General features: G+C 36.5%; 1 protein-coding gene across 3 annotated transcripts in view; it reads right to left on the bottom strand.

Moving 5' to 3' along the window:
• LOC126820601 (F-box/LRR-repeat protein 7) overlaps positions 1–24043 on the bottom strand; it is a 165657-nt gene that overhangs the window by 39694 nt on the left and 101920 nt on the right. The window contains exon 1 of one of the 3 annotated variants that reach the window (XM_050548669.2): positions 6127–6297. The exons of the other annotated variants lie outside the window; for them this stretch is intronic. Coding sequence (XP_050404626.2) covers positions 6127–6205 — 79 coding nt within the window. The 5' untranslated portion in view covers positions 6206–6297. Of the gene's footprint in view, positions 1–6126; positions 6298–24043 lie in introns of those variants that run through there. 3 annotated transcript variants of the gene reach the window in all.

The following is a 24043-nucleotide window of genomic DNA, read 5'->3' as shown; positions in this document are numbered from 1 at the left end:
ACAAATACCATTTTTTGACTAAGATAGTAATATTGACAGACGATTACAGACGCCATTTTTTGACTAAGATAGTGATGTTGATAGACGATTACTGGCGCCATTATTAAATTAACATAGCAATTTTCAAAGACGATTACAGACAATTTTGACGGAAGATTGATGATGTTCTTTTGAAACTAATATAGCAAATTTTCATGGAAATATTACAAAGGTCACAGGGACGTTCTAATTTACCCTATAAATTTCATGAATTTTATTTATGAGAATATCGTTTGACCTAAAGAAATTTACTCCTTGTACACACTTTACTGACGCCATTATGAGACTTACGCACATGTAGCAATTTTCATGGACGATTAGAAAGTCCACAGAGACGCAAGCTAATTTTATTAAGTGTGGCTAAACTATAAAGTTAAACGATGTTTATGTGGGAGAACATGTTTTGTGACCTAAGGTAGGCTAAGAGTTTCCATGTCTAATTTGATGAATATCTACCCGTCGAGTCAGTCATCTAAATAAAGAAATAACGCAATATGGCAATTTATACTTTTAATGGTATCATAAAACATAGTTTATGGGCTGTAGTGTAAATTCAAGGGAGATTTAATTCAATAATTGAAAACATTATGTTATTTATAAACAAATAACCGAACTAGAAGTGGTAACATGTGTTTAACAAAGACTAAAAGTCAATTGGTGAGGCGATAGTTTGCATAAGGGTTATAGAAATGAAATGAAATTGGGTTTAACGTCCTAATGTTCTGCTCCGACTGGGCTAATGAAGACGACCATACGCCATACAGTGTACTATGAGGGAAATTTTGTCTGGGCAGCGGCACTATGACCTACTCGTATATCGAATTCAAACTGCCAAGGGGTCTTTTACGTGCACGTCCCACCCGAGCGACTCACGAGTGTTATAAACCGTAACACAAATGGTTTCTTAGAGTAAACATGCAGAAATTAGTTTTTCGCTTGTACACAAGACTAAAAGCTAACTGATGGGCGATAGTGTGTTCAAGAGTTAGAAACAGAAATATAAACGTATACACAAATTATATTATTTTTTTCTTTCTTGTATAGACTAGTCTAGATATGTGGCTAAATGAATACCTGTAGAGCAATGAACAATATTTAGTCAGTAAATGTAATATGTATGCCTTATAGTCTGAACATATCAATTTTTATTACAAATATATTGTAAGCGATAGCCTCTCATTCTTTTCAAATGTAAATACAAAACTTCACGAGACCATAAAATATATAAATAGATTCTGTTTATGATAATCAGAAAATACAAAAAAAAAACTAACAGTAATAAATATCGTATTTAGTAGGACACATTATTATTTCAAAGATATAGCCAAGCTTGTAATCTATTTTTTGCGTGATAAAGACGAGAGAAGCCGCGTCGCAACGTCGCCAGAACTCAAAAGTTAAAAAAATCGGATAGCTACGCGTACGTTGATAAAGCTAGTGTACCTTCCTGATTCATTATTAAGGACCACTATTGGTTTCTGTGGTAGGGATTGACAAGGGACAAGGGAAGTTATCCTTTCAATTTAAACGCTCACAACAGATGAGGGGTGGGGGGTGAGGATTGAGGAGGGTGGGGGACAAGAAAAAATATCTTTATAATTTAAACACACACACCGGTTTCTGCTTTTATTGGCAGTTTTTGCAGCATAGCTATTATTGTACATTCTGTGGCTAAGCTTGAAAAGGCCGTATTTTATATAGTAAATTATAAAAATTTGGTTATCTTGTCAATCTTTTGCAGCATATTTTATTGTACCACCCATGGTGACTAAGCTTGTTATAAAACAGCCAAATCTAAAACAGTTTCACAATAAAATGTAACTTGTGTACACCAAAGTAAACTGGACAGCAGAGAAAATGTAAAAAGAAAAAAATAGGATAAAAAAAAAGTCAAACAATTTATGCAAATTAAAGAGAAACCTATCCTTTAGCAATTTCAATAACAGCTTTAATTAAAGTCACATTCTAGACTTTGTGTGTTTTAAGTCACGATTCAAAGAAATTCACCGTCTAATTACAACATTCTAGTTTTCCTACTTAACCTGTTATTTTACATCCAGGTAACCTTTGACCCCCGTGTACAGGTAATATAATAACAACAGGTACATCTCAGGTAAAAGTGAAATCTGCTTTGTTTGGCATTAAGTAATTGAAAAGTATCATTTACTTGATAAACACGAGAGTAACATCGTCGAAACGTTGCATGTTATAAACCAGTAATTGTTATTCCATAAATAGTTTTTTAGTGTGTAAATGTGAAATATCTGAAATAGAATATGATGTAGACACTATGTTTTTTTTTAAATATCGTGAAAGAATGTGAATAACAGACACAAGATCGGGTGTCAGTGTACACAAAAGGCGTTGTTGTGCATGATGTGTGTAACGTTGAATTCAGGTTCATAAAAAAACCTTTGAAAAAGAAAGAACAGGGCCCCGAAGACCTCTACGTGTCTTTGGCCAAACTAGAAGCAAAAACGAAGGACAGAAAATGTTGTGTCTGCACTACAGGTGCTTTTTTATGTTTCTTGATCAGTTTGGAACTGTTTACATATTCGCAGTCGTGGCGGCAATAATAGCGACGAATACTTAACGAATGCAGAAACATTCACATGAATAACTGACAACTAAGATGTATATGCATAATACAAGTAAACAGTATTTGTTATGAAAGCTATAATATGGATATGAATATTATAAATTGCAATATATACAACAAGTAATAGTTACACATTATATATACTTTGAATATGCTGTTTTATGTTCATCTCCCCATCGTCAATTGCATTTTTCGGACAAAATCTAATCATCGCTAAAATAAACCCACATTGATTATTCAACATTTAATTAAGAAAACCAATTTCAAATAATATAAACGGTAGATATGTTTTATTAATAATAGTTTAGCAGTATGCAAGCTTATGAAGTATGCTGTGTTTATCTAATACACGCTATGTTCCGTTGCTAAAATGCAATCACATCGATTATTTAACATTTAATAACGAAAACTAGATATGTTTTGTTAATAATAATATGCACATTTATGAACTGTACTGTATTACTAGAGAAATGAAATGAAATGAGGTTTAACGCCCGCTGCTCTGCTCCGAATAGACTAGATGGAGACGGATATTACTATAGAGTATATTATTTATATAATGCACGATATTATTAATCTCATAACATAATGAATAATCTATGTTTTGTTAATAATAATTTAATATTATATATGTTTATGAAATGTAATGCATAACTATAGAGTAGGTCCTATATTATTTATATACATGTAATGCACGATATTAATAATTCATAATTTATGTTTTGTTAACAGCAATTCCATAAAATAATGCACAACCTATGTTTTGTTAAAAAATAGTTTAACAGTATGCATCTTTCGGAGCTGCAATGTGCAAACCATAGACATTATTGTTTATGTAATGCGCGATATTAATAATATATATAATAAGATAATGCATATTTCATGTTTTTTTTTAAATAATAGTTTATCATTATGCATGTTTATTAGCTGTAATGTGCAAACCATAGAGTATATTTTTCATGTAATGAACGATATTAATAATATCATAACATAATGCATAATTCACGTTTTTTAAATAATAGTTTAATATTATGCATGTTTATGAAGTTTAATATATATTTATGTAATGCACGATATTAATAATATTATAATATATTATTTATTTTTTTTGTTAATAATAATTCAACAGTATGCCTGCCTATGAAATGTAAAGTGTTAATGTAATGCACGCTATGTTCCGTCGGTAAAATGTATGTAATGTGCTAAACTGGAGTATTTATGTCTGTAATGCACAATATGCTTTTTGTTGACAAATACTATACATGTAGGTAATATGTATTCTATATGTATATATCACAGACAATAACTCTACAATTGCTATAACTATATCTAAACATGTAGATAATATATATTCTATATATAAGAACTTTACAACTGATATAAACTGTATATAAATATGTATGCATTACAGCTATATATATATCACAGATAATAACTTCACAATTGATATAAACTATGACTATATACATCATACACATGATTAACTATATTAAATTAAGTTGTAATAAAATCGTCGGGACTAGACGGGTCGACAGGAGACTATTATATAACCATTACATACTGTTATTATAATATTATCATATATATTTCATAAGGTGTGGTATATTAAACTCTTTAGTACTGAGATCGAGTTCTCAACGGAGCAAGGTCCTTGATCAGATGTGGCATATACTATTTAGTGCAAATCGAATACTGCGATCAAATTCTCAACTCTGTCTACACGAGGCAATGTATATGTTCTAATTTATCTGTTTAGTATAACCTGAATCAAAGTCTAAACTGGTTAAACAAGGTGTCGTACACGGGGCAGGATATTATATTTACCCTTTTTTATATCATGGGACATTACATACATCTAAAAACAATACTTAGTTAATGATGATCAATCATCAGAAACATGTCACTTACTACCACGAAGGTGACCTTCATTAATATAAAATTTATAAAAATGATTATGGTTGATTACGGTTATGTTAAACTTATGTTCGGGATAAAAACTTATGTTCGGAATAAAAACTTTTATGTTCGGAATATAAACTTATGTTCGAAAAAAAAACTATGTTCGGAATATAAACTTATGTTCGTAATAAAAACAAACAAGATATGTTTAGTTCATTTGGGGACTAACAATGTTTTGTTTACTTTAATAAGAAAAAAACAAGACAACAAATATTTGAAAATAGACAAGAAAAAAACACCAATGATCAACAAAATACCCCTTAAAACAATGATACACAATAAAGTAAATTGTAACAACTTGGTCTATATTTCTTAAATACGATATGACAAGCCAGAATATCGAGTTGTCAATGTCTGTCTGTTATATTTCTCGTCTCCATCAAAAATATTTTAAATATATGTGAAATGTTCAAGTTTTCTCCTCTAAATATTTGTCTCACATTCCAAACAAAACTACAAAATTATTGATATCCATTTCTGGCGTTGTTCCGCTTGAAGGTTACGATCGTGTAAGTTACGATCATGTAGGTTATGGTCACGTGGATTACGATTATGTGTTTTCTGATCAAGTGGGTTACGATTATGTCTTTTCTGATCAAGTAGGTTACGATCCTGTTTAGGTTACGGTCATGTAGAGGTTACGGTCATGTAAAGGTTACAATCAAGTATATGGATTATAATCATGTAGGTTACGATCATATAGGTTACGATCATGTAGATTACGATCATATAGGTCACGATCATGTAGGTTACGATCATATAGGTTACGATCATGTAGATTACGATCATATAGGTCACGATCATGTAGGTTACGACCATGTAGGTTACCATCATACAGGTTACGATCATGTAGATTACGATCATATAGGTCACAATCATGTAGGTTACGATCATGTAGGTTACGATCATACAGGTTACGATCATGTAGGTTATCGTTATGTAGGTTACGATCATGTAGGTTACGATCATGTAGGTTATCGTTATGTAGGTTACGATCATGTACGTGTAAATTACGATCATGTAGATTATCTTCCTGTAGGTTACGATCATGTACGTGTATTTTACGATCAAGTAATTCGATAGTACAACTGTAAAACAAGAACCTGGAATCCTATCAGGCCTTCTATAAATATAAGGATACACTGCCTCGTATACGGCACTCGTTATTACTTACAGCGACAGCAAGTGGTTGTGCACGTAAAAGAACCCTTGGCAGTTGAAGAAGAGTGGGCACACTACATGGAGTATGTCATTCTTCAGTATCCCGGTTGGAGCACAAAATAGAGACGTTTAACACCATTTCATTTCATTTAAGAAATCGTAGATACTTGGTTTTGTATATCCTCGGCGCCTTCATCAGACATACCCGACAAATTGTTTAATAATACAAAAAAGTACCATGTCATTTTAATTTTGAGTATAATATTGAGCATGAATATAACTCGAGTTACCTGAGGACACGATGGAAATTATCGATTGAAGAAAGCGCAAAAACACACACATTAAATATTTCATATATATGTACCTACCTAGTCCAAATAAATCATTTAAAACACCTGTCCAATTAGTGGCTATCGGTGCCTTTGATCTATAATTCACTGGATACATTGTATATGATATATACAGGTATTTATAGGTAATCCATGGTTTATCAGAATACAACTGGGCACTATTAGCTATATATCCTACTCTTGCTACTGTCACTGTTATAACTGATATATCAGGTCGCGTACACACGATACGGGCTATACAGCGACAGACGCATCAGAGGATATAATAGAGTCACGTGATCCCAGGTAAAAATTACCATATGTTGAGAGCGAATTAGTATAATGTTAAAGAAAGGGTTAGAATAGGTATTAGGGTTTTAGGTATTATGGTGTTAGACAGGTAGCACCTTATATATAATCCCTATAACTACCTATCACTATAATATCGTATACCTGTATTTAATACCTCATACCTGTAATTAGCGGGCAAATATTGATACCAGGTAATATGAGGATAATGAATACCTATCGACAAAGTTTAAATCGTTTCTAATCACCCACGACATAGGTTTTTAAATACCTAATAATTTACTAAAGACAAAACTATGTTTCTAATCCCCCCACAACATAAGGTTTTAAGTGCCCAATAATTTATTAATGACGAGACTAATATGTTCCTAATTGTCTAGATTATAAGTTTCAAATATCTAACAATTTATAACTTAAGTGTCTAATCACATATTCCAACAGATTTATAAATCAGAGATCATAATTAAAGCTGGGTGGGAAATGAACATGAAATGATATGGGGTTTAGCTTTCTTTTTTCCAGCACCAACTGGGTAGATATATATGTACATGTCCTATTTAGGGAACGGGGTTTTACATAGGGTTGCACCTGTTCCCCAGCTCCATTCAGATAGCCTGAATGAGACATTGTTATAAAAAATATGAAGACGGACATACGGCATACTGTCTACTATGAGGGAAATTTCTCCAGGACAGCTGCGTTTCCGCCTACTTTTGATCGAATTCCAACAGTAATATTCAAACAGATTTGTAAAAAAAAAGAGTTCACAATTAAATCTACTGATTAGGTGGGTATATTTTATACCCCGGTTGGTGCAGAAAAGTAGGCCGTCATTCATTCATTCGTAGATGTTTTAAACTAAGAAAATAAAACGATGAGCTTTTCTTTGAGAGCAAAAGTAAGCTTTACTCAAATTCCAGTCGATCGTTGCCTATGGTAAAATATTCAGTTAAATATCAATGACTTCGGCGTAGATTAAGCGAAAAATCTGTAACTCAGCGGAGAGAGAGAGAGAGAGAGAGAGAGAGAGAGATGGGGTTTAACGTCCACTCGACACAAACTAGGCTAAATATATTACTGACAAGGTATAAATATATATAAGGGGTGACGTTTTCTAGTTATTGAATAACAGAGAAATGGTTATATCCATATATACCACGTGTTATTAAAGAGAAGTAGTTATATCCATATATACCTTGTGTTACGAACTTATTGTTACTCAACTTTATAACTCAGATATTTCTAGCCTAACCTAGCTGACATTTAAAGAATTAAGAATAATTTGTATCGATCACCCATTTGAAATTTCAAATAAGCCATCATTGGATAAAACAGGGTTAAACCACCGATTAATCTGAACGTCTTAAAACTTAAAATTAAGAGAAGAGCAAAGTTTCTGATTATCAAGAGTCTGAGATGGGTTAAACCAGGTTTCAACCAGTAATTAAGCCATTTAGAGATAGACATAGTTTCTGATAATGAAAATTCCGAGATAGGTTAAACTGGGTTTCAACCACTGATTAAGCCATTTAGAGATAACAAAGTTTCTGATAATGAAAATTCCGAGATGGGTTAAACTGGGTTTCAACCACTGATTAAGCTATTTAGAGATAGACAAAGTTTCTGATTATATGAGTAATTAGAAACAACATTGTATCAGTTTAAAGACTTATTGTTATCAACTATATATCAGTAAGGGAAGTAGACTCGACTTATCTAGACGTATTGTGGTCAATAGTATATCAGTAAGGAAAGTAAACGTATTGTTTACAATAGTATATTAGTAAGGAAAGTAGACTTGAGTTATCTAATCTCAGGTATTTGGGAATATTTAAAGAGATATCGCTGATTTAATAACCTTTATGTTTTATCTATTAAGAACGGTATTTTAATCTTTTGTTATATAACCCCACCCCTCTCAAACATTCCATTATTTAATATTAACCATTTAGTGTTCATTTCGCATATAAATATTTGATTGTGTGTTATAACATTAATCATGGTGTTGGTCAATTTCTAGCGGGGTTGTCCTTGTCAGGTGTACATAACCAAGGACCTGGTAGAGAGAGAGAGAGAGAGAGAGAGAGAGAGAGAGATGGATTTAACGTCCACTCGACACAAACTAGGCCAAATGGTTAGCGCTTTTCGCGTTGTATCATAAGGTCTGCCATTGAGTTAGCTGGCGTGGTTTCGATTCCCTGGTTGACAAGGAGTTGGGTCGTTTATCCAACCTCGTGGGGTTTCTCTCCGGGTCCTCCGGTTTCCTACCACTGCTAAAGACCCCTACGCGCAAGCGAATTATTGAAATAAAATTGAACCATATGTTAGTTCCGAAATGACCTCGCTTGTGTCGAGTGAACGTTAAGCCCCACCCCCCTCCCCCTCTCTCTCTCTATCTATCTAAAATCTACAATGAAGAACTCTATAACCGTTTTTGTCTTCTAGGGCGAAAGGCCCCACCTAGACGGATATTGGCTACGTATACATGTTTTAAATAAGATTCTGACACCAACAACATTAAATCAACAACGGGATTCCATCTTTTAATTCCAAATAAACTCAAACCATCTTCTAGATCTTTGCCAATTGTTATTTTTTATTGGGGATTCAAATATTCCGCAAATGTTACGACAGGATTTTCTAGTGGGACGTTTTCAGTAGAAAAATCATCCATTTATCTCTGCCAGATATTGACATCACTGAAACGTTATTCTAATACATCCGAATAAAAAAAATGACCGCACAGAAACCACAACGAATACCAGAAATAAAAAAAAGTGTTTTTATTGTTTTATTGTAGAAAGTTTTCTCTTCAGGTAAACACACGTAGATACATCGCATTGATATTTTACCTGTTCATCTACAGAAGATCAAAGGGACCTCTGTTTACACCTAGTACAAGGTAAATACTCCTTTTAACAAAAGATAAACAAAAACCGTCTACTGCCTTGACAATGCAGAAAATTGTTGTTTGATTTTGGGATGTTACTTTTACTTGAGTTTTTTGTTTTCTGTAAAGATTCTGCATTTCGCACATTTTCAATAAAACGAAAAAGGAACCCAAGTAATAAATACATGACGAACAATACTAATGTCATCTATAGAAGACATCCCGCTTGTAATTTGACGAGATGAAGACAATGCTTATCATATAATTAATTGGCATCATTAACTGGTTAACGAAGATCAACACTATGGAAGACCAAACAACTCTTTATTCAGTTTTTTAGTCCTTATTTCTTAATTCATAGTCCTTAATTAAAAACACTGAATAACGAGCTGTTTTGTCTTCCGTACAATACAGCGATTGACTTTATTTTCAATTAGAATTAAGAAGGGTTCTAAAATCACAACTTAATTGTTTGCGCTACTTTATATAGTTTATATGATTAAATGGTCGCAATATGATTTTAATTGAAATTAAATGAAATGGGGTTTATCGTCCTACTCTTCTGCACCAACCGGGAAAATGAAGATGTGCATGTCTACTTTCAGTTCTATACAAAAATGCGATTGAATGGCGGCAATTAACATAATTATAAATGGAATGGGGTTTACCGTTCTACTTTTCAACACAGCCGGAATAATGAATATAGGTATAGACCATGTGGGACGAGGGACATAATGAAGATAGGTATAGACCATGTGGGACGAGGGACATAATGAAGATAGGTATAGACCATGTGGGACGAGGGACATAATGAAGATAGGTATAGGCCGTGTGGGACGAGGGACATAATGAAGATAGGTATAGGCCGTGTGGGACGAGGGACATAATGAAGATAGGTATAGGCCGTGTGGGACGAGGGACATAATGAAGATAGGTATAGGCCGTGTGGGACGAGGGACATAATGAAGATAGGTATAGGCCGTGTGGGACGAGGGACATAATGAAGATAGGTATAGGCCGAGTGGGACGAGGGACATAATGAAGATAGGTATAGGCCGTGTGGGACGAGGGACATAATGAAGATAGGTATAGGCCGTGTGGGACGAGGGACATAATGAAGATAGGTATAGGCCGTGTGGGACGAGGGACATAATGAAGATAGGTATAGGCCGTGTGGGACGAGGGACATAATGAAGATAGGTATAGGCCGTGTGGGACGAGGGACATAATGAAGATAGGTATAGGCCGTGTGGGACGAGGGACATAATGAAGATAGGTATAGGCCGTGTGGGACGAGGGACATAATGAAGATAGGTATAGGCCGTGTGGGACGAGGGACATAATGAAGTTAGGTATAGGCCGTGTGGGACGAGGGATATAATGAAGATAGGTATAGGCCGTGTGGGACGAGGGATATAAAGAAGATAGGTATAGGTATTATCGTATGGGACGAAGGACATACTGCCGATATATATAGACCATACCGCATGGGACGGGAGATAATACTGAGGATAGGTTGTGGGACGAGGGACATAATGAAGATAGGTATAGGCCATGCCGTGTGGGACGAGGGACATAGTTTAAAGCTCGTTTCTATTAATAAGTGATACAGCAGACAATATCCCGTAGTTATAGCCACGCTGTGGGCCATTTTAGATGGGTGTTCGCTTAACAGGTAAAACAAATTAAATGAACAATAAAAACGTTAGAGAGGTGTGGGATAATTCAGTTTATAGACCAGGGTGCTAATTTAACTAAATACCAGACACCTCAACCCAACAGGCTCATCTGGTGACCGAATTGTTGCCTCTATGATCTGATAATCTTGGTTAAGCTTAATCCACGACTAATCCACCTGTAATAGATTATCAGCACACCTGTAAACAGAGGTCTTTAATCTAGCCGGACCCAATCCAAGTATGTATTGATCGAGGTGATAAGCCAACACGACACTGGAAGGTATCCCAAATTTGGATCTGGGCAGCGATTTCCTTTGTCGTGTTCCCTCTTCTCTCAACCACTTACTAACTTCCATATCCCCATTGTTGAAGGTGGGGAGAGAGAGAGAGAGAGAGAGAGAGAGAGAGAGAGAGAGAGGTGAAATAAAATGAAATAAAATGGGGTTTAACGTATTACTGCTCTGCTCCGACTGGGCTAATGAAGACGGACATACGCCATACAATGTGCTAATAGGGAAATTTTGCCCGGACAGCGGCACTATGGTCTACTCCTATTTCAAATTCAAATTGTCAAGGGTTATTTTACGTGCACGCCAATGAGTACACGGGACCCCCAGGTTACCGAGCCAGTATCCTATACACTGAGCCACCGGGGCTCCTGAGGAGGTACATGTAGATGGGAACAAGGGCTGTAGGTATGGGTATACTTATAAGATGAAAGACAGGCAGGTAGTTATAATGGAGGCTAGAATAGCATCATTAGACGTGTTCTTATCTGGATAAATACTATATAAACACCAGGTTAGCGAGCCAGCATCCTACTCACTGAGCTTCCGTGGCTGCTGAAGTGGGGGGTTGAGAGCAAGGATTGTAGGTATAAGTATAAATGTAGGATGAAAGTAAGGCAGGTAGGTATAATGGAGGCATCAATAGACGTGTTCTTATCTAGATAAATACTATATAAACACCAGCGTCATGGTCCATTTAATGTTTAACCATGAGATAAATATATTCTATAATAATCTCTTTCTACTTCACGACATGGCTACCATAATTATATCTATATACTAGAGCCTCCATCCCTTATTTAATATACTGAAAGAAACCCTCTTCCATTCCTTGGCTGTTTATCTGGTAATCACAATGTACTGGTAATCATGCATACTACTGTATGAACACAACTCAACCATCAGGAACATGGTCATACAAATTTGAAATAGGTCGTTTAGTCTTAACGATTGGAAATCGAAGGAAATGAAATGAATTGGGTTTAACGTCCTACTGTTCTACTCATATATATTGGCCTAATGAAGACGAGCATACGCCATATCGAATTCCAACTGCCAAGGGATCTTTTACGTGCATGTCAATGGATGAGACCTCGGTTTTTGTATTATCCGAACGACTAGACAGCTGTCCTTGCCAGGCCTTCCGTTCTGCAACACTGACAAGGGGAAACCACATCGGGAAATCCCGATGAACTTCGTTGGCCAATGATGGGATCGAACACCCGATCTCCAGACTAGCGAGCCAGCGTCTTACCCACTTAGCCACCGTGGTTCCCGGAAATCGAAGGAACGTAGGTAGTCAGTAACATCGCTTATGGGCAAGAATACCCCCCACCAACGTTAACCATCAGTGACGTGACCATACAAATGGGTTGCCAACTCTTAACGGCTGGAAATTGAAGGAAAGTAGTCGGTAATGTCGCGGTACTGGCAAGAACCCCCTCCCCCTCCTTTCCACATACACCCCCACATTGCAGCCTGGACACAGTAAATAAACAACCGTAATTCATATTATCCAGGTAAAGTCTTGAGACGATAATCTATATTATGTAATAAACCAAAATCTTGTTACAAGAAGATAACACGAAGCAGGATATGCATACTCTTTCCGGGAGTCCTCTGTACAAATTGTTTCATCCGTGAAAGTTATGTTCTCTTGTTGTGATTTGTTAATATAACTGACAACTTTAATCACTCTGACATTGTCTGTGCTGTGTAATATTCATACATAGGTCACATTTCTATGTAGGCTACACTATAATGACGTATGCTTGGTGTGTAGCGCAGTGTGTATAGCGCTGACTACCAAAGTTCTGGGTCCGATGTCGGGACGGTCCTCGGGATTTGCGTATCTGGTTTCCTTAGTCAGTGGTACAGGAAAATGGACCTTGCAATGACAAACATCTGGTCGTTAGTGTGTGAGAGAGAAATGGGGTTTAACGTTCACTCGACACAAATTAGGTCATTTCGGGACTAAAACAAGGTTCAATTTTATTTCAATAATTCGCTTGCGCTTGGGGGTCTGTAGCAGTGGAAGGAACCCGGAGGACCCAGAGAAAACCCATGGTGTTGGACAGGCGACCTTACTCCTTGTCACGTACAATCGAAACCACCGCTGCTGAAGGACGTTAAGTTGCATTATCTTCCAAGCTGACCTACCATTTGATCATGCAACACAGGTTTATAGACTATCTCCTTTCAGCTGGTTGCTATAGTTTTTATAACAATTTTCCCAACTTTATCCCCTCGTCTTATCTCTATAATATCATCTATATAATATGTATGTATGGTATATTATGTCTTATATACCACCTATGTCTACAGATATACGATATACCCACGTTATTTATTGTAACATTATCATCAACCACTGAACCCGAACTACAGCAGTATTTAAACACGACGTGATCACAAACATTAAAGTTTTTTTACAAACCAAATGTAAGATGTTATCACGGTGAGTTTTTCTATATAAAACCATTAAACTCAACAATACAATAGATTTAAATGCCCTCCTTCGACACTTGGTGATGTAGCAGAAATGATGTCATGACATGGGTTTTTAAAAAGTCCTAACTTTATGCACCAAAATGGGCATACACCATGCAGTATGCTATGAAGGACAATTATGGCGTTTCTGTTTACGCCTCTATAAATTCCTACAACCAAGTGTTCTTTTACGAACGACTAGACATACATGAGCCGATCCAAATTCATTTCGGTATTACAGCCGGAAATAGGTCTTTCGACTACTTTTGTTGAAAGCCAAATATTTATATGAAGTGTTATCAACTAGACGTAGAGATCCACTTCACATGAATTGAAATGAAATGGAGGTTAACGTCCTACTGTTTTGCTCCGACTGGGCTAATGAAGACGGGCATACGCCATACAACTGCCAACGGATTTTTTATGTGCACGCCAATGTGTACACGGAGCCTCGGTTTTTTGTCCCATCCGAACGACTAGACAGCTGCCATTGCCAGTCTTTTCGTCCTGCACCAGTGACGAGGGGAAACCACGCCACAAAACCCCGATGAACTTTCTCGACCAACACTGGGAGCAAACCCGCGACCTGCAGGCTAGCGATCCAGCGTCTTACTTACTTAGCCACCGTGGCTCCCATCAGTTATAAAAGAACTTACTACAGTAACATTTTCAACCTTCAGTTCAACCGATAAATCACATGTAGAATATATTCAGTAACTAAGATTGAATGATAAATACAAGCATAGACAACGATCACTACATATCTTTAGGACTTTAAAACGGGAAAACATTAAAAATCAGCCAACCCAGAAAATTTATCGACCACGAAAGAATAAAAACCGTTGCATTGTAAGACAGACCTATACTGTTTCAACCTAGTAATTCTCTACGCCTTTTTGCAGGGGGTTGGATGGTCGAATGGTCGAATGGTTAGCACGTGCGTGCTGTATCATGAGGCCTGTCATTGAGTCAACTGGCGTGGTTTCGAATCCCCGGTTGTACGTGACAAGGAGTAGGGTCGCCTGTCCAACCTCGTGGGTTTTCTCCGGGTCCTCCGGTTTCCTCCCACTGCTAAAGACACCTACGCGCAAGCGAATTATTGAAATAAAAAAATAAACGGTATGTTAGTCCCGAAATGACCTAGTTTGTGTCGAGTGGACGTTAAACCCCATTTCTCTCTCTCTCGCTAACCATCTTGATTTTTTAAAACAGGGTTAAATTCAATATACAAGCCTGTGTATCATTTTCGTAAGTGATTTCCACAATTCATGTCTGCTTACTTCCAGATCCTCAAAATGAGGAATATTCCCCACAATATGACAGCCACTGTTCTGTAATACACTCCTCTACAAGTGAGCAGAAATAGCAAGGTTAGAAAGGAGGAGGAGGGGAGGGGGGTGTCTTTAGCCTCTTGTGTTGTCTTCTATCCCGTAACACCGGGTCCTAAAACTGAAGTTCTATCTATTGGCCGGCAGTGTATACCCACTCAACAATGCGTTATACTAATTATTGGCTATGACCCTCTACCCCCTTAAATCCCCCAAATATTAAACGCACACCACCAAACCCGAATTAAAAATTTGATTGTTTATAGATAATTTAATGGCACAATGTCAAACTTAGAGTCATGTCAGTATTAAGGTATTAGAAGTTTTGGTGAAATCTATAGCTCCGTTGGACAGCTGATTCACACGTGATCGACAGGTACAGGTAACTTGTATTACAATAGTCTATACATGCTAATACCCACGTTTCCTTAACAAATGCTTCTGATGAATACGAGCTATTGTTGAAGATCTACTAATAGGCTTTCATATCATAATACCCCCGTTATACCTGGTCCTGGGAACCTAGACACCTGTCTTTATATTATTATATATATTACCTGGTTTTCAATTAGATTGTTTACTAATATTCTAACTATATGGATATACGCAGCCAATATTGTTGACTAATATTAAGATCTGGTTCAAATTGTGTTTTTATTCTACAGGTATTCTACAGGTATTCTGCAGGTATTCTACCTATTATGATATACACATCCAATATTGTTGACTTATATTATTATTTGATTAAAATTATGTATATTACACTAAAGGTCAGAGAGAGCAATATGTCAAAACTTCCATCATAATAATACAATACATCTCAATAATACTATAATATAATCTTTATACAGGTCAGTGAACTCAAAGAAAGCTTGCTTATTTTCAGTATAAAGCAATTATAGATAAGTTATTGGGTATAATGTGAAAGCAACCCATGTCAAATATGAGTCCATTGCATGCTTTAAAAAGGGCAGCTGTAGACGAGCGTTAAGGGCAATGAACCCTCCAATAGGATGTCCCCTGTTCAAATATCTTTGAGAACCGAGAAGGATCGTGGGTGTTTGTCAGGGCTGTAGGGGTGACAAGAGCAGGGATGACAAGAACAGTGTGTTATACCTACTAGGTAAAAATTATCATCCATTTTGGCGGAAAAAAAATGAAAGCCAGTGTGAGCCCTGTTACCTAGTCTTTTGGACGGTATGATAAACCAAAGTCCACCAGTGTAGTCCTACACATTGGCTTGTTCGTAAAACAATCCTTGACAGTTGAACTTCGACGAAGAATAGGTTGTGAAACGCTGCTGTTTGGCTAGACTGGCACACATGACCAGAAGCAGTAACCGTGTGTTAATCCCAAAATGTCCAAAGAATCATGCTTTAAACAGTATGCCTCATTTTGTACCTGGCACTCTGTTGTGCAATACTCTTTCATGGATTTTTGCACGCCTGTCTTAACGACTTTCTCATTTAAACAAATCATATTTACTTGTTAATTATTGTTTGGAGAGTTACCCGAAGTCACCAAAAAAACCCAGGTAGCGCGTAACTCTTGTTGGCTTTATATTTGTAGCCTTTCTTAAGTATAAAAAAAGGTTCTGTAAAAGGAATTGAAATCCTATTTATCGAAGCCTAATAGCTTATCCCAGATGTATTTCAACTTTTAAAGTTGTATTAATTGCAAATACTTGACATTTAACTCGACCTCGGGAGATTTAACCAGTTTGTAACATATCCAGTGGTAATGAGCTGCTGGGGAAATGCCAGACCACTTTATCTTGTTTCAAGCCAAGACCTAGTTCATCAGTACTTGCAAAAGGAAATGAAATGGGGTTTAACGTCCGATTTTTATGCACCAACCGGGATAATGAGGACGGATTGGCAAACGCAAGGTACACCAACCTGAATAATGAGGACGGACTGGCAAACGCAAGGTTTCGCAACCTGGATAATGAGGACGGGCTGCCGAAGGAAAGTTTCACCAACGTGGATAATGAGGACGGTCTGGCAAATGCAGGGTTCACCAACCGGGATAATAAGGACGGACTGGTAAACGCAAGGTTCACCAACCTGAATAATGAGGACGGACTGGTAAATGCAAGGTTCACCAACCTGAATAATGAGGACGGACTGGCAAACGTAGGTTCAATTATTTTAATCTATTGAATTCAGTTAACAAACAGGAACCTTTTGATTTTGGACCAGGAACTGGTCGCTAACCGCCTCTCCTTGTTCTTCTTCTTGGGGTCACGCTCTCCGAAAAACCCTAGGGCTCCGACAATTCAAGAACGATCGACAAGAAAATTGGCATGCTTGTTATTTCAACAATTCGGCATCGATTTTGGTGAATTAGATTTTTGAATGTCATCCAACAACATGGTCAGTTCCTGGTCCATAATACGATCGTACTTGGGTTTTTGTTCTGTTAATCGAGATTATGCTGGACGGCTTTCTCGTCTATTGATCGATCATAGTTTAGCTAAGTACAAACGAATGTGTTTTAGTTGGAATCATAGCTGGTTTAAACAATATTTTATTTCTATTATATCATGATTATTTACAATACTGATATAGTTTGACGGAACTGAACACACCTCGCGGGTTCTTTCAGACTGGACTCAGTTGCATTCCAATCGAGGGTAGTAGCAGACGACACTTTGTATTTGAAGTAGAAGGACACAAGATGTCTGGCACCATTTTATTTTTGTTCTTCAATTCACCGGATTTTTATTTAACAGGTTAAGTATGTTTGATCGATTGTACTTTTCGCCAGGGGGTGGGGCAAAAGCCCTGGTCACGCCACTTGGTGGTAACAAATGACCTCATGCCAAGATGCACCTTAACAATCTATTCGTTTTAAACAGAATGTCGTCCTGGTAACCTAACAAGAGTAGCCTAATCAATGACAAGATTCGTGGCGCCCAGCACCAGATCGAACTTGGCAAACAAGCGCAAAACACATCAAACCATTCCACATGTCACCCAATTTAAAGATCCCTAAAAAAAATTGAACGTGTTCGTGTTGGAATAGCTGCACGTAATGTCATGACAACCTGACGTATATCTTAACCCAACCTAAATCAACATTATCTCACGTCAGAGCCATCTTATACATCTACGGTATCCTATAAATCTAACATGTTGTTTGTTTTAAGATCAACTTATCTGTATTCTTAAATTTCTGTGTTTGAATTAAATGTTTTTGGAGGAAATAAAATGAAATATGGTTTACACCCAACCGAGTTGGCTTAAGAAGTCGACAAGTGCTTAGAAAATTAAATTTGTTACACGTACCAGAATCGTCTTGTAGTTTAATATCTAAGGGGGCGGGGGGTGTATGCTTGACAGTGTCAAAATGGGGTGATGAAGTGTGCTTTGAGGCAAATTTTGCCCAGAAGCGACACCAAGGCCTACTCCCAAATGTCAAGGGATCTTTAAAGTTCACACCAAATTGTACACGGGAACTCGATTTTTCGTCCCATCCAAACGACTATACATATTTCATTGAATCATCACACACACTATTGAACTGCTAAACTAAAGCGAAATAATCATGTGTAACATGTCAAATAAAATCTTAAATCAACCCTTTTTGTATCTCAATATAGTCGTAAAAATACTAGTACATTTAAACTAAATAAAGCTATTTATTTATAATCTTAAATCGACGCCATTTTTATTTCAATAAAGTTGTAAAAATAATCATGTGTAATGTCAAATATAATCTTAAATCGACGCCATTTTTATTTCAATAAAGTCGTAAAAATACTAGTACATTTAAAGTAAATACGTCTATTACTCTTTAGCGAATAGGGCGTCAATATCATGTCTTATAATAAAAATTTCTAGTCATTGTATACAGCTGTATTGACTTAGACGTATTAAACTTGAACAATTACACCTGTAGAACATTAATTAAACAAACATTGACCTTTACTCAATTAAAGAAATGACATTATCATCTTAACTGTACCACCCAAAAATACTGGAAATATTCTCAGGCATGTATTGTGGGAGTATGAGAGGGGTGCGAGCATCTAATGGGCGACAGGCTGCGAACCAACGAAGTTGTAAGGATCAGGGTTGGGACCAGAAGGCGTCCGGGTAGCCATGGAGGATCAAGGTTGTGGTAATTCAACATTGGACCAGAAAGCGTCCGGGTAGCCAGGATCAGGTTTGGGATAATTCAACATGGGCCCAAAAGGAGTCCGGGTAGCCAGGATCAGGGTTGGGATAATTCATAAAGGAACCAGAAGGCGTCCGTGTAGCCAGGATCAGAGATAAGTCAACATTCGACCAGAAGGCGTCCGGGTAGCCATAGGAAACATCTGACCAACTCGATCACTAGGACAGTGTCATCCAATACGCTGGATCATTAAGAAAATGTCGTCCAATCACGACTGGCCTTTTATGGCAAGTTTCTTCGGAAATACTAGTCTTTAATGTAATCTTAGATGGAAGCGAAAGTTATCCCCCAGCTATAGCATTATTAATCGCCACAGAACACATATTCTGCTTTCTGTGATATACATCACTTGTAGCAGTTCATGTAGCAATTGGACACTTCAGATGTGTATTTTACGCTAACAGATACAGATCCTTTAAACCATAGAAATATATACTGTATATATTTCTATGTTTAAACCGAGGATCGTTGTCTTGAGTTTCCCTTCTCTTGGGGGTTTGGGTGGCCGAATGATCAGCGCGTTCGCGTTGTATCATAAGGTCTGTCATTGAGTCAACTGGCATGGTTTCGATTGTAAAGACCCCTACGCGCAGCGAATTATTGAAATAATATTGAACCAAATGTTAGTCCCGAAATGACCTAATTTGTATCGAGCGGACGTTAACCCCCTCTCTCTCTCTCTCTCTCTCTCTCTCTCTCTCTCTCTCCTTTTGCAGTTTAAGTGCAACCCGTCATTTTTATTTCCCGAAAGAACGAGTCCTTTATTGAAACAAAGGCAAATTAAATTAAACTGAAGATTTCCGCATATTTTGTTTCTAAATGATGTGAATCAGGATATAAGAAACCAACGACATGATTTATATTCAAAACATCCATTGTACACCCCCACGTAACACATATTTTAAATGGCTGACTTCACTACCGTTAATCTCGACAAAATAACTGGCATGAATGAAACCCCAACTTCTACTTGCATAAGTTAACTTAATGACCTTATTTTAGACAAGGAAATTAATGAGTTATTCAAGACACGCGGCAACACGTGGGTTACGAATGTAAATAAACATACGTTACTAAAATACACCCATAAATATTCGGTTGATTCTTTTATTTTGTGAAATAGTTATATGTATTAAAGGAGCTAAGTCGCTAATATTTTGGATATAGAAATGGACACAAATGAGTCGCAACGCATATATAATGTAATATGAATGCATATAAACTGATTTACATTCGATCCTTTCTGTTTTACTGTAATTTCTAATCAGTTACGCTTTGCGAAATACGCCAGAAGTCTCAATCGAATGGCAATCTCTAGCGTCGGGTTATTTTAGTCTACACCGATAGTATGTATTGCGCATACTCTCCAGATAAAAAAATGGCATCGCCGTTTGACATGACTTGAGGAATTTGTCTAGCCACGTTCCTCGAATCCTTTGTTACAAATGGCGCTGAAGCGCATTATGGCACACGATTCGTGTACCAATGGTAAAATGTTTATTTTGTCTTAAATATACATTATGCAAGAACTAAACCTGTCTAATGCAGGTCTTTCTTTAGGCCTGAAATATTACCTAAAATATTAATGAAACATTAATTAACTTATCCAGACCATAATCAACCCTCGATGTCATCGCTAGCCTATGATACTGGATGTGAATCAGATCTGCTGCTCATTGATGATTAAATCAAGAAATGGATAATCGAGACTATGCCCTTTATCGTACCGCTTTAGTAATGATGATCGCGGCTAGGCCTAAAATTCAATCACTAAATTCTCGGTTCAGAGTGGATCAATTTGACTGAAATTTTCCGCAAATTCCCTTTACATTATCTAGTTTGTAACTTCAATAATGTATCTTTAAATACTGGATATCCGAAGTCCATCCGTCTATTTCACAATCATTTAGTTGTTAATACCAATATCGTTTCTCAATGAGAAAAACAACTACAGGCCGAAATCAAATGACTTCCTAAGGATTTATTAATGAACTTTCATGAGGATAAACAATAGATCAGCGACTGTAATCAATGAATGTGTATATATGTAGATAATTATAGATATATATATAGAAACACGATATGATATAGTAGGCCATCTATCATCATTGATAACAAAAAATTTCAATGGAATGAATGAGTATAAGCTTGTACTAGACACTATTTTATGGTAATACGTGAAATAAATATGTTAATTTACACTCGCGAAATATGAGAAGCTTTTATTACAAATGTCACTTTTTAAAATACGTTCTCATAAAATCTAATTTATTCTTTTCATCTTTTGTCGGTTAGATACTCCTGAAGTATAGTATACTAATATCTTATACACATATAATTAGGCATATAACTTTATAATAAGTAAGACAAGCCTTGAAGGCGGCGAGTCAAACAGTATTTTTTTATTTTATAAAATGAAATGAAATGGGGTTTAATGTCCTACTGTTCTGCCATCGACTTTGCTAATGAAGACCGGCATACGCAATTAATGTGCTATGAGGGACATTTTGCCTGGACAGCAGCGCTACGGTCTAGTCTTATATCGAATTCAAACTATAAAGGGTTTTTTTACGTGCAAATTCTTTAAAACAACATTCTAAGTATAATAATGACTAATCAAGTATACTAATATCTTGGAGCGAGAGAGAGAGAGAGAGAGAGAGAGATAGGGAGAGGGGGGGGGTAACGTTCACTCGACACAAACTAGGTCATTTCGGGACTAACATATGGTTCAATTTTATTTCAATAATTCGCTTGCGCGTAGGGGTCTTTAGTAGTGAGAGGAAACCGGAGAAAACCCACGAGGTTGGTCTCTTACACTCAAATAATTAAGTATCACTTTATGTAGCGTTACAGTGAAGATAGGCTTGAATGTTACACTTGAATGGTTTTTTTTACGATTTTCAAAAATCTAAAGTATATTGTATATTAACGACTAACCATGTATGGTAGGTTCTCATGCCTAAAGTAAGGAAGTAGGGGCTGATAGTCGGTTCTGTTTATTTCAAATATTCAAGAGTATGCCCCTTATGTACTGAACCCTTAATACACGCCGCTTTTTGAAGTCGTTTTGATAAATAGCATAGGACCTATATTGTTATTCGATTATATACTTAATTAATACATAAATGACTTTTAATAATAATTTATTGAACCGTACACCACTTGACTGTAACTTAATTTATTAATTTCGACCTAATTATTCTGTTCATTGAGCCACAATTCATCATTGAACTGTTGATAGAAGATACTCTCAATACGGTAAACACTGTAAGGGACGTAACTCTACTTTACAAGGTGATCTCCCCTTGACAATTAAAATATCGAAATACTGCTGAAAGACAGGACGAAGATTACTAATTAATTTAAACTTGATATACGAATGTATATAATGTATGTGCAGCCAATAGTTTACCTAATAAAGACGCGTTAATCCACATAAACATTAATTATTAGTATTGAAATGGGAGACAACTCCTCTGTTACAAAGTTTTAAAATATCTTGATCACTGCTACTTTTTCTTTGAGCCAAGAGTTCTACGGAAACATTACTAATACTCCGGTTATAGGTAGTTCATCTTGCCGAAGGATAGCGGGGTGACAAAATATAAATTATCCGTGAATGAAGTTATTACTGCTTTTAAGGAATGCTATTTAGAACTTGTTGCCCACATTTAATTATCACTCTGAATAATTTCATATGTTGGTGCACTGTTTAAGATTGCTTGAGAAAAACAACAGCCCAGCTGTGCCACGCAACAGTTCACACTCCCTCGTTAAGTACCTATGTAATCAACTTGTGCTCGTGTTTTAGCGTGGATTAAGTTTGTTAGTCGACATGTGGCCAGAGTTTACGGCTCAAAACTCGCCACCAAGTTAATATGAATTAGATTTTAAGATGGCGTGTTTGGTTTTTCATCAGTAAATAAATAAAAAGACGGAGTGAGTTGTTTGTTATCGGCGCACAAAACTTCAACAATCGCAACTCGTAACTTTCTACTCGACTCCACGGGTCAAGAGGTCAGCTGACGTACAACGTGTTACAATAAATAAACACAGACAATATCTACTCCCTTTGACATAATCCAATAAATTTGTAGTCTCGGTCACCCAGAACCCCCTAGTCTTCAACGTAATATTCGTAGAATATTTGTCTGGATGATAGAGGCTAATAAATTTGTTGTTCATGTCTTATTCTGTTTATCTGCACAAACACAAAAAAAAAAAAAAAAAAAAAAATGAATAAGAAGAAAAGCTATTCATCTCATGACTAATATAGGATTTTTGGGTTTGTTATCCTTTTTACAAAAAGGCGAATATTGTTACATTTACAGTTGTTAGAAAAACTTGATACAAAAACATAAAGAAAAGACGTGGTGTTTATAGCGTGCTTCTTTTCTACGCCAAGTGGTGTAAAGAAGTCGGTATAAAAATAAAACAATATAATAATGGTCAGCCAAGGCGCTCTAAACATCTATTGTAACATAGGCTTATCATTGAAATGAAAAGAAATGGGGTTTAACGTTCTACTGTTCTACTCCAACTGGGCTAATTAAGACGGGCATACGCCACACAGTGTGCTATGAGACAAAGTTTGCCGGGGCAGCGGCATTACGGTCTACTCTCTAATATCGAATTACAACTGCCAATGGATCTTGTATGTGCATGCTAATGTGTACACGGGACCACGGTTTTCCATCCCACCCGAAGGAATAGATATTGTCACATGTCAGAACGTCTGTCCTGCACCAATGATAAGGAGGAACCACGCCGGAAAAATCCAGATGAATT

The sequence above is a fragment of the Patella vulgata genome, chromosome 5 (assembly GCF_932274485.2).
Source record: "Patella vulgata chromosome 5, xgPatVulg1.2, whole genome shotgun sequence".
Classification (NCBI taxonomy): domain Eukaryota; kingdom Metazoa; phylum Mollusca; class Gastropoda; family Patellidae; genus Patella; species Patella vulgata.
This window is presented reverse-complemented; position numbering and strand designations above follow the sequence as displayed.